Source organism: Mya arenaria, chromosome 7 (assembly GCF_026914265.1).
Source record: "Mya arenaria isolate MELC-2E11 chromosome 7, ASM2691426v1".
NCBI lineage: Eukaryota > Metazoa > Mollusca > Bivalvia > Myida > Myidae > Mya > Mya arenaria.
Genome location: NC_069128.1, coordinates 71,142,807 through 71,155,705, shown reverse-complemented (window position 1 = coordinate 71,155,705; position 12,899 = coordinate 71,142,807). Strand labels below are relative to the sequence as shown.

Here is a 12,899-nt window from a genome sequence, read left to right as displayed (position 1 = left end):
GACTATAATTTGCCGATGGTAGATATATGCATAATACATAGATAGGCGTAACAATAGTGGACTCTACACTTGTTAATTTAATGCCAGTCAAGCGAGTGGATTTAATGTTCATAAGTTATTGCACACCTCCTTTACCACATTAAGCGTTTAAGTCAACTTGTTCACAGACACAGATAGCTAGACCTATATGACGAGTGTAATGTATCTAAGAATGTGGCACTGGGTGACTTAAGTTTGTGTTCAGAGTGGAAATGACTAAAGTAAGAAAACATAACATTGTACTATTCATTATTATTTTCATTGTATTTGTTAGCGTTAAACTTATCTTGCCATGCCCTTTCCGAGTACCATCGGCGACAATACATCTTCTTTGGCCAGAACCAGGGGCTTTCTATCGTATCACAGTTACTTTTGTACACAGTGAGCTTTAGTGCTATATCTTGTGACCTTCTAGAAACTTTAAAAGTCCTGATTTATTGGAGTCCATTGATATACCTCCGATATAATAGCGTGGGGTGCGACGGGAGCGAACGCTTTCAAATATTGCATCCTTTTCCGTTGTTTCCTGGATTGGCTGCGCATATATGACGTCATCTGTTGACTTTGTGTCTAGGTGGAGCAGTTCCCGGAGATCTGGCTTGGCGGTGCATGTGTGACCTCATGTTGTGTCGATGTAAGAATGACGCCTTGGACGTTATTGCTTGGCGGTGCGTTTATGACGTCGGTTCTTGTAAAGTCACCCGGGACCTTTCGGACTGACATTGTTGAATTGGCGCCATGGCCAGGATGCGCTCGTGTGACGTCATTGACAGACTGAGTGAGGATGGCGTTATAGTTTGACGGCGAAAATGTACCACCCTGCTTATGCGGCGCCCGTGTGCCGGTGTTATTCTGGCGGATTACAGGCGGTGTATGAGGTTCACTTGGTTTGGTATACGAGGCTCTTTTGACATTTTTCTGCGAATGTTAATATTCCCGTTGGTTTCCCAAGTTCCTGGTGACGAGGACGGGTATAATATTTTCACTGCCGAATCCACTTTGCTGTTGGCACATGATTGAATGTCTCTCTGTATTGTCGATGAGGTCGAGGTAAGTGGCACCATGTTGTCAACGCCGATTCGTTGCATGATTGTCTTTGTTATTTGTTCCTGGTTATTGGCAGGGGGAGCAGCGTTGTTCCGAGGGGCAGGTGTGATGCATTGGTTGCTATGGTGATAGGTGATCAACGTGGCAGGATCGGTCACATGAGCGCTTGTTGAGGTTTTAGGCAAATGCTGCTCATTTTGTCCTATGACGGCCGCGGCATATGAGCGCGGAAAATAAGATGATTCAAGTATGGTTAGGCTATTCTTATAGAGGCCATATACGTACACTTTCATTGTTGCTTTCAGTGAGTGTTTTTCTGCATTTTGCTAAATCCTCGGTTAGTTTAACAATTGTTTTCTTCTGAATCTCGTTTTCCTGCTTGAGTATTGAAACGTCTTGCTGTTGAAGCTGAATGGAGGATTTCATAAATGCAAGTTCTTGTTGAACGGTACTCGATAGTTGGGACGTCTCAGCATGAACGCTGTTAGAAGCGTTTTCAAATTTGACTGTTGTGCGTTTTTTGTGAATATTTCAGCTATTGCTTTCTCGTCTTTATTGTCAATAAATTCCTGTAGAGTGAATCAGTCTTTGGCATATCGCATACAGCTCTCTTCCACCTTCGTTGAGCTTCGTTGGACAAGGAATCCTTTAGGGCATGTTTCGATTTCTCGGGCTCTTTCCAGAAGAATTGACCTGTACAATACCATGTCACAGTCACTTCTTTAAGTCAGGCAACTTTTCAACATACAGCATCAACTTATAACTATTTTTTGTACCATTTTATTTTCATTGTATGCCAAATGGAATATAATTTTATATTGGTTTAATATTTCAAGACGAACACAATGACTACGACGAAACAGCATAGTACCTCATGACAAATGGCTCCAGTCCAAAGTCAACATAAATATGTTTCACTCGTTTCAAGAAGACCATCGATTGAATTTCTACACGCCGAGAATTACTGTCCACTACCATCATGGGTGACAGTGCACGGCAATTTATTAGGTATCTGGTGTTGGATGTGCACAAGCCGAGAATAATGAGTCAAGCTCAGTACAGGTGGCAGTGCACATCTTCACGAAATACCATAGTAAATATAATTGTTATAGTCTTTGCACGGCAACTTCTTAAATGTTCACACGCCGAGACTATCCCTATTCAAACACAGCAGGGGTCCCCGCAAAGTACCATTGTAAATCAGTGTTCTTGTTGTTATTTTCATTCGCCCTCAACGTCCTTTCATTTTGTATATGTGTTGTTTTTCAATATTGTAAACCAACATATGGCATTGTCCGACAATTATATGTAACCCCTGTTCCTAGTATCCGTAAAAATACTGATTTTTTGTACACTGAAAACAAATGTGTTGACATGGTTAAAATGTATGTCCGTTTGTATGTTAATGGTATAAGTACTGCTTAATTTTTCTTTTCTTAATTTCAAAAAACTTAAATCTTTTGCGCATACCTTTGTGAATCATTCCTTCGTGAATTATATTTATAAAAGTATCGGCCCCGTTTCAGGAAATATCGCTTAAGATTGTAAAGTTTTAGGCACGTTTTTGGCGTAAAACTCTTTGAGGTTGACGATTAAGATTATCTTATTGAATCATGGCCATTTCCGTCGTTACTCAAACATATTTTAAGTATTTGCTCCATATAAAACCCACTCAACTTATTTAACAACATAACAGCCTGACACGGTTTGAAATCGTCAAACAAATGTTCCCATACATTATAATGATATAAAATTGTGGTCATTATCAAATGTTTTTAAGGGTAAGTAATATACAGGGATGTAATTCAACATTGATAATTCCACTCATTTATTTTCAGCATGAATAATATGATGGATGTCTTCAAATGGAAAAAAGTGTTCTTAAAATGTAAAACAAAAAAAGAATTGAAGATACAAAATATATAAGATATATATAATGTCTGAAGTTGCTTCTTTTTTATAATTTATTTTCCGCATAGAATACAAAAAGCATATAAATACTCATTTAAATATAAAACATGCATTTTCTATTAGCACACACACACACACACACACACACGCACACACACACACACACACAGGGTAAAAAACCTGATTTTATAGTTATGAACACGTGTAATTACATTTTCATTGTTGGCAATCAAGAATTGCAACTTAAGCACAAAATCGAACATGTCCTGCTCGGTGTCAATGTAACATATTTCTATTTAAAGGCTGCACACTCACAGAACGAACGTTTAGAGAACTTTTTAAAAATATATTTTGTTATTTAATTGGCAAACATTTGCGTAAATGTCTGGAATACAGTGATATAAATCTGCCGACAGGAATAAGATGACAGCTTTTCATTTATACGTTCCAAAAACTTATGTTTCATGGCTGATCGCGATACGGAGGCTTTAAGATATTTTTGAGCAATTTACCAAACAATTCATTATTGAGATCTACTTTTGTGACTGATCTAATATCACTGATTTGAAGGCATTCTGTGAATCTGAGACAAATCATTTAAAAAGTGTCAAAACTGACAATCTGTGAAAAAGCAGCTTTAAGAGTTCTTGTTAACCTAAAGAAATGATGATGAAAATCATATTTTAAGAAACTTTCAGAAGTCTTGCTTGCCTAAACAAATTATGATGAAAATCATCTTTTAATAAACTTTAAGAATTCTTGTTTACTTAAAAATATGATGAAAGTCATCTTTTCATTTACCAATAATGATTATACGAGATGAAATACTAGTATTTAAGTTTTGAAATTTTATTAGTCAATGAAAACACGCATACACGTGCACATCTGCTGTGAGCAGGATTAAAGGTCCCAGGCATTAGTAAGATTAATACAAGTCACATTAAGCATGAAAAAATACAGCCGTTTATGAACGACATCCTGCAGGCAGATATTCTCTGCAGTCGTGCAATGTTTTTAGGAACGACACAATACATTTTTTGGTAAAGTGTATCAGACGAAAATTTACTTATACGCCGAACTTATACAATGTTAAAATGTGACTCGGACAATAAATTTACGTATGGTGGCAACAACTGGGCTCACCAAGTTAAAAGTTGGCCTACATAATAATAATTAATTAAATTAAGTTCAAAACGCTTATGTCTTACAAATAAAAAATGTCAAATGAATATTGCGAAATACATATTTTTTTGCAATGAAATTAAGAAATGAAATTTTACCAACAACTTAATATTTTAAGTTAAATATTGAACCTGAAATTATACCTTCATCTGACTTTTTGTACTGTTATATTGGAATAATATACATGTATGTAACAAGATCTCTTGCATATGTTGTTGTTTTCATACATAAAATCTCTTTGTTAAGTTCTTTTCACCACTTTTCATATGTGATTTTTCACTGCCATAAACATTGTAAGTTTAAAGCCGAAATAAACGTATTGTATTGTATTGTATTGTATTGTATTGTATATGTGTTTGTACAGGCATGAAACTAAAAAAAAATACTCATAAACAAGCTTAAAATTCGTATTTCTATACGAACTCATTGTGTACGGCTTACACGCTACACACACAATGAACACCGTCTGTATATGAATACTGCGCTTAACGCGACCGAGCGCAAAGTGCTCGCACAGAGCACATTATGATAGTTAGCCAGAGTGCGAAGAAAATCCAGTCGACTGTCACCATGGCAAAGGCGAAGGTCAAGGTCGGCTTATGGCAGTCTTGAGAGCAGCCAGTCGTAACGTTGCCAATACAGGGCACGAAGTCGTCTTTGTTTACTGTTCCGTATGTTGGATACACCCACACTGATCCTGAAAGTGTAGAAAGAAATATAACATAAGGTATCAAGGTATAAACATATATTAGAGACTTACATGTTGTATAATAAAAGGCTATGCTAAATCCATTTAGCTCAGCACAAATAATCGAATATTTGACTTACAGAAAAGAAATATGTTTTGTATTTTTAAGAACAACATTCAGCTTATCTCGGAGAAAATGTTTTCTTTTAACTAAGCAATATATTTTGTAAGCCGGTATGATAGTTCATTCAACATATACATGTACTTCCGATTGCAAACTATAAGCTGAACGGTTATATACATAGTATATTTAAACGGATTAAAACGAAAGTAGAGTTTACGTTTGTTTGTTTTTTCCGATTCTTAAAATGGATGTCTACTATGTGTTAATCTGTTGCGGTACTTTGTTATTTCTTATTTGTTTTTAAATGCCGATAAATAAAGAATGGACTACTGGGGTTACTCCGGTAGTTTAAAGCTGCACTCTCACAGATTGACCGTTTACAGCTTTGTTTTATCTTTTGTTTTGAATGGAGCCAATTTTGGCGTACATGTCTGGTAACTAATGATATAAGGCTGCAGACAAAAGATCAGATCGCAGAATTTCATGTTTTCAGCAGTTTTCCAAACAATTTAGATCTGTTATATTGTGAGTCATCTTTTTGACTGAATTTAAGGCGCTGATAAAAATATAAGCTGATTATATGTAAAAAAAGAAATTTATGTCAAAACTGCCAATCTGTGAGAGTGCAGCCTTAAAACAACCATTCTTTCTTAAAATTGTATAATAGTCCTTACGAAAGAACCCGATTCATACCACAAATAAAGGAAGCGAATAAATAAAAACCAGCCCTTCTGCATTACTGCTATCTTTATTTGATTAAAAGGTCATTTTTTTAAAAAACAACCCCATACCCATTCGGAACTCCTCGGCCATTTTCCATCGAAAACAACCTCGGATTAATGGCGGTGCACCAGTAGCAGTAGTTCGTGTATTTTTAAATAATACTAGTAGTATTAATAATAGTAGTGTTTTAAACGTGTTTTTTTAATATCTCAGTTGAAAATGATTACCAGTGAAGAATATTATTGAATAAGTGATTAAGATTCTCAAGTCCAAAAGTCATCAAGTTGGACTGCTAAATTTAAAATACTAAGAAATCTATATGCAGCGTAGTTAAATGTAAAGATTTCTGACATAGTAAACCGTTCATATACATCCGCGGTTGTTTGGTGGAAAATAGCCGAGGAGTTCCGAGTGCCCCATACCGCAAATGAGCCAGGCGAGGTTAAAGAGCAGCCCTATGATCCCGCAGACGCTACGCGCGATACTCTGACTCGCTTCGCCGTCCTCCTCTTCTTTACGCGCCGAGCCACCAAAGAAGATCGGAGCCACACCGCTCACGATCAGCCAGATGGGCACCTTGTCTTGTAGGGGACAGTCATGAAGATGAATGGCTCCTATAATGTTTAATTAGGTGAATTAGTAAATAATTAAAGAAGAACAGTGATACATTTAACATTTGGCTCGGTCTCCTGGTAACACACTTAAGTGCCAATCCAGTTTGATTACACGTGCACCACTAGACACATACTAATCGTCATGCGGGAAGGACTTAACATGTGATAATCCGGAGTTGTGTTTCTCCTTGCACCTACTAATGACTATTTTGGTCATCCCGCGTCCATAATTGTGGTTCTCATTGCACCTACCTATGACTATTTTGGCCATCCCGAGTCTATAATTGCGGCTCCCCTTCGCCTTCCCATGACTATTTTGGCCATCCGCGTCTATAATTGTGGTTCTCATTGCACCTACCTATGACTATTTTGGCCATCCCGAGTCTATAATTGTGGTTCTCATTGCACCCACTTATGACTATTTTGGCCATCCCGCGTCTATAATTGTGGTTCTCATTGCACCCACTTATGACTATTTTGGCCATCCCGCGTCTATAATTGTGGTTCTCATTGCACCCACCTATGACTATTTTGGCCATCCCGCTTCTATAATTGTGGTTCTCATTGCACCCACTTATGACTATTTTGGCCATCCCGCGTCTATAATTGTGGTTCTCATTGCACCCACCTATGACTATTTTGGCCATCCCGCGTCTATAAGTGTGGTTCTCATTGCACCCACCTATGACTATTTTGGCCATCCCGCGTCTATAAGTGTGGTTCTCATTGCACCCACCTATGACTATTTTGACCATCCTGCGTCTATAATTGTGGTTCTTATTGCACCCACCTATGACTATTTTGGCCATCCCGCGTCTATAATTGTGGTTCTCATTGCACCCACTTATGACTATTTTGGCCATCCCGCGTCTATAATTGTGGTTCTCATTGCACCCACCTATGACTATTTTGGCCATCCCGCGTCTATAATTGTGGTTCTCATTGCACCCACTTATGACTATTTTGGCCATCCCGCGTCTATAATTGTGGTTCTCATTGCACCCACCTATGACTATTTTGGCCATCCCGCGTCTATAATTGTGGTTCTCATTGCACCCACCTATGACTATTTTGGCCATCCCGCGTCTATAATTGTGGTTCTCATTGCACCTACCTATGACTATGTTGGCCATCCCGCGTCTATAAGTGTGGTTCTCATTGCACCCACCTATGACTATTTTGGCCATCCCGCGTCTATAAGTGTGGTTCTCATTGCACCCACCTATGACTATTTTGGCCATCCCGCTTCTATAATTGTGGTTCTCATTGCACCCACTTATGACTATTTTGGCCATCCCGCGTCTATAATTGTGGTTCTCATTGCACCCACTTATGACTATTTTGGCCATCCCGCTTCTATAATTGTGGTTCTCATTGCACCCACTTATGACTATTTTGGCCATCCCGCGCCTATAAGTGTGGTTCTCATTGCACCCACCTATGACTATTTTGGCCATCCTGCGTCTATAATTGTGGTTCTCATTGCACCCACCTATGACTATTTTGACCATCCTGCGTCTATAATTGTGGTTCTTATTGCACCCACCTATGATTATTTTGGCCATCCTGCGTCTATAATTGTGGTTCTCATTGCACCCACTTATGACTATTTTGGCCATCCCGCGTCTATAATTGTGGTTCTCATTGCACCCACCTATGACTCTTTTGGCCATCCCGCGTCTATAATTGTGGTTCTCATTGCACCCACCTATGACTATTTTGACCATCCCTATAATTCTATCGTCTATAATTGATCTACACATGTCTATTTTGACCATCCCGCGTCTATAATTGTGATTCTACCTTGAAGTGTGGCTTTCCTTGCACCTAGCTTTGACTATCTTTACGATCCCGAGTCTTCCTTGAAGTGTGGCATTCCTAGCACCTACCCATAACTATCTTTGCGATCCCGAGTCTACCTTGAAGTGTGGCATTCCTAGCACCTACCCATGACTATCTTTGCCATCCCGAGCCTACCGTTAAGTGTGGCTTTCCTTGCACCTACCCATGACTATCTTTGCCATCCCGAGCCTACCGTTAAGTGTGGCTTTCCTTGCACCTACCCATGACTATCTTTGCCATCCCGAGCCTACCGTTAAGTGTGGCTTTCCTTGCACCTACCCATGACTATCTTTGCCATCCCGAACCTACCGTTAAGTGTGGCTTTCCTTGCACCTACCCATGACTATCTTTGCGATCCCGAGTCTACCTTGAAGTGTGGCTTTCCTTGCACCTACCCATGACTATCTTTGCCATCCCGAGCCTACCTTGAAGTGTGGCTTTCCTTGCACCTACCCATGACTATCGTTGCGATACCGAGAGCACCTACCCATAACTATCTTTGCGATCCCGAGTCCAAGCAGGGCTAATCCGATACCCACGAAACAGCAACAGATACCTGAAAGGAAAACCTCAAAGTAAGTTTCAACTAAAAACGAAAGCGTACTACTAGAATAAAACAGTTCAGTAAAACAGGCGTATTATACATGTAAAAATCTGAATTGACTGAACAATACTGTGATTAACTGTTACCATTCAGTTTAGATTGGCGTTGGAATCAACATAGTAGTACTTTTTATTATTTCGATGCATTTTATATAACAGAGTATTTTTTTTTGGTATCAAAAAACTCATTTCTCGGCTTGTTTTATATAACAGAGTAATTTTTTTTGGTTTCTCGGCTTGTTTTTTAAATACAGATGAAAAACAGTTGGTCTCCTCGTCCAATGACCGTTGGTCTAATGTGAATGTAAATCCATCAATGTTATGACCTGAAAGAGGTAGCTACGGCATTGAGGTGGCATTAATTGAATGTATTCTACATAAGCCTTGTGCTCGTGAACGTTGTTGTGTAAGATGGGCTTTATTGTAACCGCCGTTTACATGGTATGCTTTAAAGGTTGATCCGTGTGGAGAACACATGCATGTACATTGTTGTCTTTAATGGGTCTTATTCGTATATGTTGAATTTCTAAATGGAGATAAAACATGCACACTGTAGTATTAGCTTGTAAAGTGGGGCTGATACGGGGGCTTCAACGTGTACAGTGGAGTTAAATCGTGCACAGTGGAGCAAAAAGGGGGGCTAAAACGTGTACAAAGGAGCTAATACGGGGGCTAAAACGTGTATAATGGAGCTAATACGTGTACAATGGAGCTTATACGTGTACAATGGAGCTTATACGTGTACAATGGAGCTCAAACGTGTACAATGGAGCTTAAATGTGTACAATGGAGCTTATACGTGTACAATGGGGCTAATACGTGTACAATGGAGCTTATACGTGAACAATGGGACTAATGCGTGTACAATGGAGCTTATACGTGAACAATGGGGCTAATACGTGTACAATGGAGCTTATACGTGTACAATGGGGCTAATACGTGTACAATGGAGCTTATACGTGAACAATGGGACTAATGCGTGTACAATGGAGCTTATACGTGAACAATGGGACTAATACGTGTACAATGGAACTTATACGTGAACAATGGGACTAATACGTGTACAATGGGGCTAATACGTGTACAATGGAGCTTATACGTGTACAATGGAGCTTATACGTGAACAATGGGGCTAATACGTGTACAATGGGGCTAATACGTGTACAATGGAGCTTATACGTGTACAATGGGGCTAATACGTGTACAATGGAGCTTATACGTGAACAATGGGGCTAATACGTGTACAATGGGGCTAATACGTGTACAATGGAGCTTATACGTGTACAATGGGGCTAATACGTGTACAATGGAGCTTATACGTGAACAATGGGGCTAATACGTGTACAATGGAGCTTATACGTGAATAATGGGGCTAATACGTGAACAATGGGGCTAATACGTGTACAATAGGTTAATACGTGTACAATGGGACTAATACGTGTACAATAGGTTAATACGTGTACAATGGGGCTAATACGTGTACAATGGGGCTAATACGTGCACAATGGGACTAATACGTGTACAACGGGCTAATACGTGTAAAATGGGCTCATACGTGTACAATGGGACTAATACATGTAGAATGGGACAAATACGTGTAGAATGGGACAAATGCGTGTACAATGGGGCTAATAAGTGTACATCGGGCTTATACGTGTAAAATGGGCTCATACGTGTACAATGGGACTAATACGTGTAGAATGGGACAAATACGTGTAGAATGGGACTAATACGTGTAGAATGGGATAATACGTGTAGAATGGGACAAATACGTGTACAATGGGGCTAATACGTGTAGAATGGGACTAATACGTGTAGAATGGGACAAATACGTGTACAATGGGGCTAATACGTGTACAACGGGCTAATACGTGTAAAATGGGCTCATACGTGTACAATGGGACTAATACGTGTAGAATGGGACAAATACGTGTAGAATGGGACTAATACGTGTAGAATGGGATAATACGTGTAGAATTGGATAATACGTGTACAGTAGAGCTAGTACGTTTACACTGTAGTATAAAAGGGGGCTAATTCGTGTAGAATGGGGCTGATACGTATACAATTGTATGTGAATACGTGTGCAATGGGGCTAATACGTGTACACTGGGGCTAATATGTGTACAATGGGGCTAACTCGGACGGTAATACGTGTAAAGTATTGCTAATATGTGTACAATGGGGCTAACTCGGAGGCGCATACGTGTTCAATGGGATAATACGTATACAATAGGGGCTAATACGTGTACTCTGTAGTCGAAAATGATGCTAATACGTGTATAATATTAAGGACTTAAGTTCTTGTACACCGTAGTCTATACTGGTGCTAATTCATGTACATTGAAGTTTAAAATGGGGATAGTTTAAATCAGTAATGGAATTAGTTCATGAACATTATGACCTAAATTGGGGCTAGTTCGAGTTCGCTGAAGTCTGAAATTGGACAAATTTGTGTATTTATTATTAACATTTTTGCAAAGCGAGAAAAAAAATCTAAATGGGCAATAAACTGTTTAACCCAAACCAAGATTTCATTAATAATGTGTGCAATAGCGGAGGGAGTGCATCCGACCTCCCCGCCCCCACCCCCGCTTAAATCGTCAAAGTTAACTTTTAATTTTAATATACGTTGAAAATGCGAAAGTAATACTCCAAAAATGCAACATTTTGGACTAGAAATTGTTAAGATAATTTTCCTAATGGAGTACTCCCAGACCCCACACAACACTAAAGACCATATTATAATGTTCGGTTAGAAGGTTACGAGGATCAAAAGGTTACACCATTAAGGTACTCCCTCTAACATCAAATTCCGGACCCGCCCCTGGTGTGAGCTTATTTGATGTATTTACGTTTAAACCATTAGTAACAGTCTAAATGCTGTAAACAACACGTAATCATTTCATGATAGATTGCTTTATTTAAAACTGGTAACATTTTCTAAAAAGCATTTTGTAATACAATGACTCAGTTCTCATATACGTGGAAAGATCTTTTGAAATTCCCATGTAGTAAAAATAGATCCAGCTAATGCATTCCTACAACATCGTTTTTCGAATTTTAGGTGCGGCAAATCCGACGAACAAATGATCAATTTGCCGTGGCCTTATTAATGCTATATGAGTACGTGTTGTTGTTTTCCATTATTGATTCACATGCAAGCATTGTAATGTATCTATAATGTATCTATAATGAATCTATAATATATCTAAAAAGTGTATATATTATGTACCTGTTAATTTATGTTATAACTTTACATTTATCATGAACGCATTTACGTTTTGACTACAAAAATTATTCATTTGAATAAATCTGCACCATATCCTTTATAAATTATTCGTCACATTCTTAAATCTTACATCTCGTAATTGTTAAAGGTTTTTAGTATGTCCTAACAAAAATGATTGGTTTGAGTAGACATCAGTATAAACTTTTAGTGGTTTAAATTTCGCAGTGTAATGTACCTACTAAATTAACCAGCCACCGTCAATAACTATCGCTTCACCTGATTTAAATCAATAACGGCTGACTGTTTTTTGTGCTGATTTACTGAAATTGAAAGTTGAGTAGTTCTGCCTTCTCGTTAGACAAAATTAAATGTTGAACACTAACGATATTGAATGCAGCCCTATCAAATGTGATTATTTTTTTTCTATTCAAACAGAAAAAATATAAGCTAACTCACACGCTGCTCCACAGATTGCCAGCCCTTCTCCATTCCTCCCTTTCCCCATGGTTGTGTGTAATTTCAAACAGCGAAACAAGGAGACTCTAAGATTTCACAATTATTTATAATCGAAACAAGAATTTTCGCAGTTATGTAGAAACGAAACTAATATGAGTGCATTTTGTGATCTGTAGCTTTAAATACTGCTCGCGCCTCGCCGCACAATAAAGGTATAAATAAATGGGTTGCAACACTGATCAGTGGAGGATCTGTGGTCTAGCGGTTAAGGCATCCGCCTATGGAGCATGAGGTCGTGTGTTCGATCGCGGGCCGCGTCATACGAAAAGACGTTACAAGTTGGTACAAGTAGCTCCCTTGCCTAGCGCTTGGCATTTAAAGGGTATGGCTAGGAAAAGTGGTGTACTCAGTACTGGTTCAACCCAGGAAAGTTGTATC

At 38.7% G+C, this 12,899-nt stretch overlaps 1 protein-coding gene across 1 annotated transcript; it reads right to left on the bottom strand.

Annotated features, from left to right (window-relative positions):
- Nucleotides 1–2,897: 2,897 nt before the first annotated feature.
- On the bottom strand, nt 2,898–12,654 carry LOC128239868 (transmembrane protein 272-like). The gene is made up of 4 exons (XM_052956314.1): nt 12,462–12,654; nt 8,658–8,726; nt 6,137–6,328; nt 2,898–4,876 (listed from the first exon to the last, which is right to left on the bottom strand). Exons 1-4 carry the CDS (start codon nt 12,508–12,510, stop codon nt 4,665–4,667), a joined length of 522 nt encoding a protein of 173 aa, XP_052812274.1. The 5' UTR covers nt 12,511–12,654; the 3' UTR covers nt 2,898–4,664.
- Nucleotides 12,655–12,899: the final 245 nt, after the last annotated feature.

What these genes read in the sequence shown, in the direction of transcription:
- LOC128239868 (XM_052956314.1), bottom strand. Translation starts at nt 12,510, where the DNA reads ATGGGGAAAGGGAGGAATGGAGAAGGGCTGGCAATCTGTGGAGCAGCG. An exon ending in GGCAATCTGTGGAGCAGCGT is followed by an intron (nt 8,727 to 12,461) that starts GTGAGTTAGCTT and finishes TTTTCCTTTCAG; the next exon opens with GTATCTGTTGCTGTTTCGTG. An exon ending in CCTCGCCTGGCTCATTTGCG is followed by an intron (nt 4,877 to 6,136) that starts GTATGGGGCACT and finishes CTACACTTTCAG; the next exon opens with GATCAGTGTGGGTGTATCCA.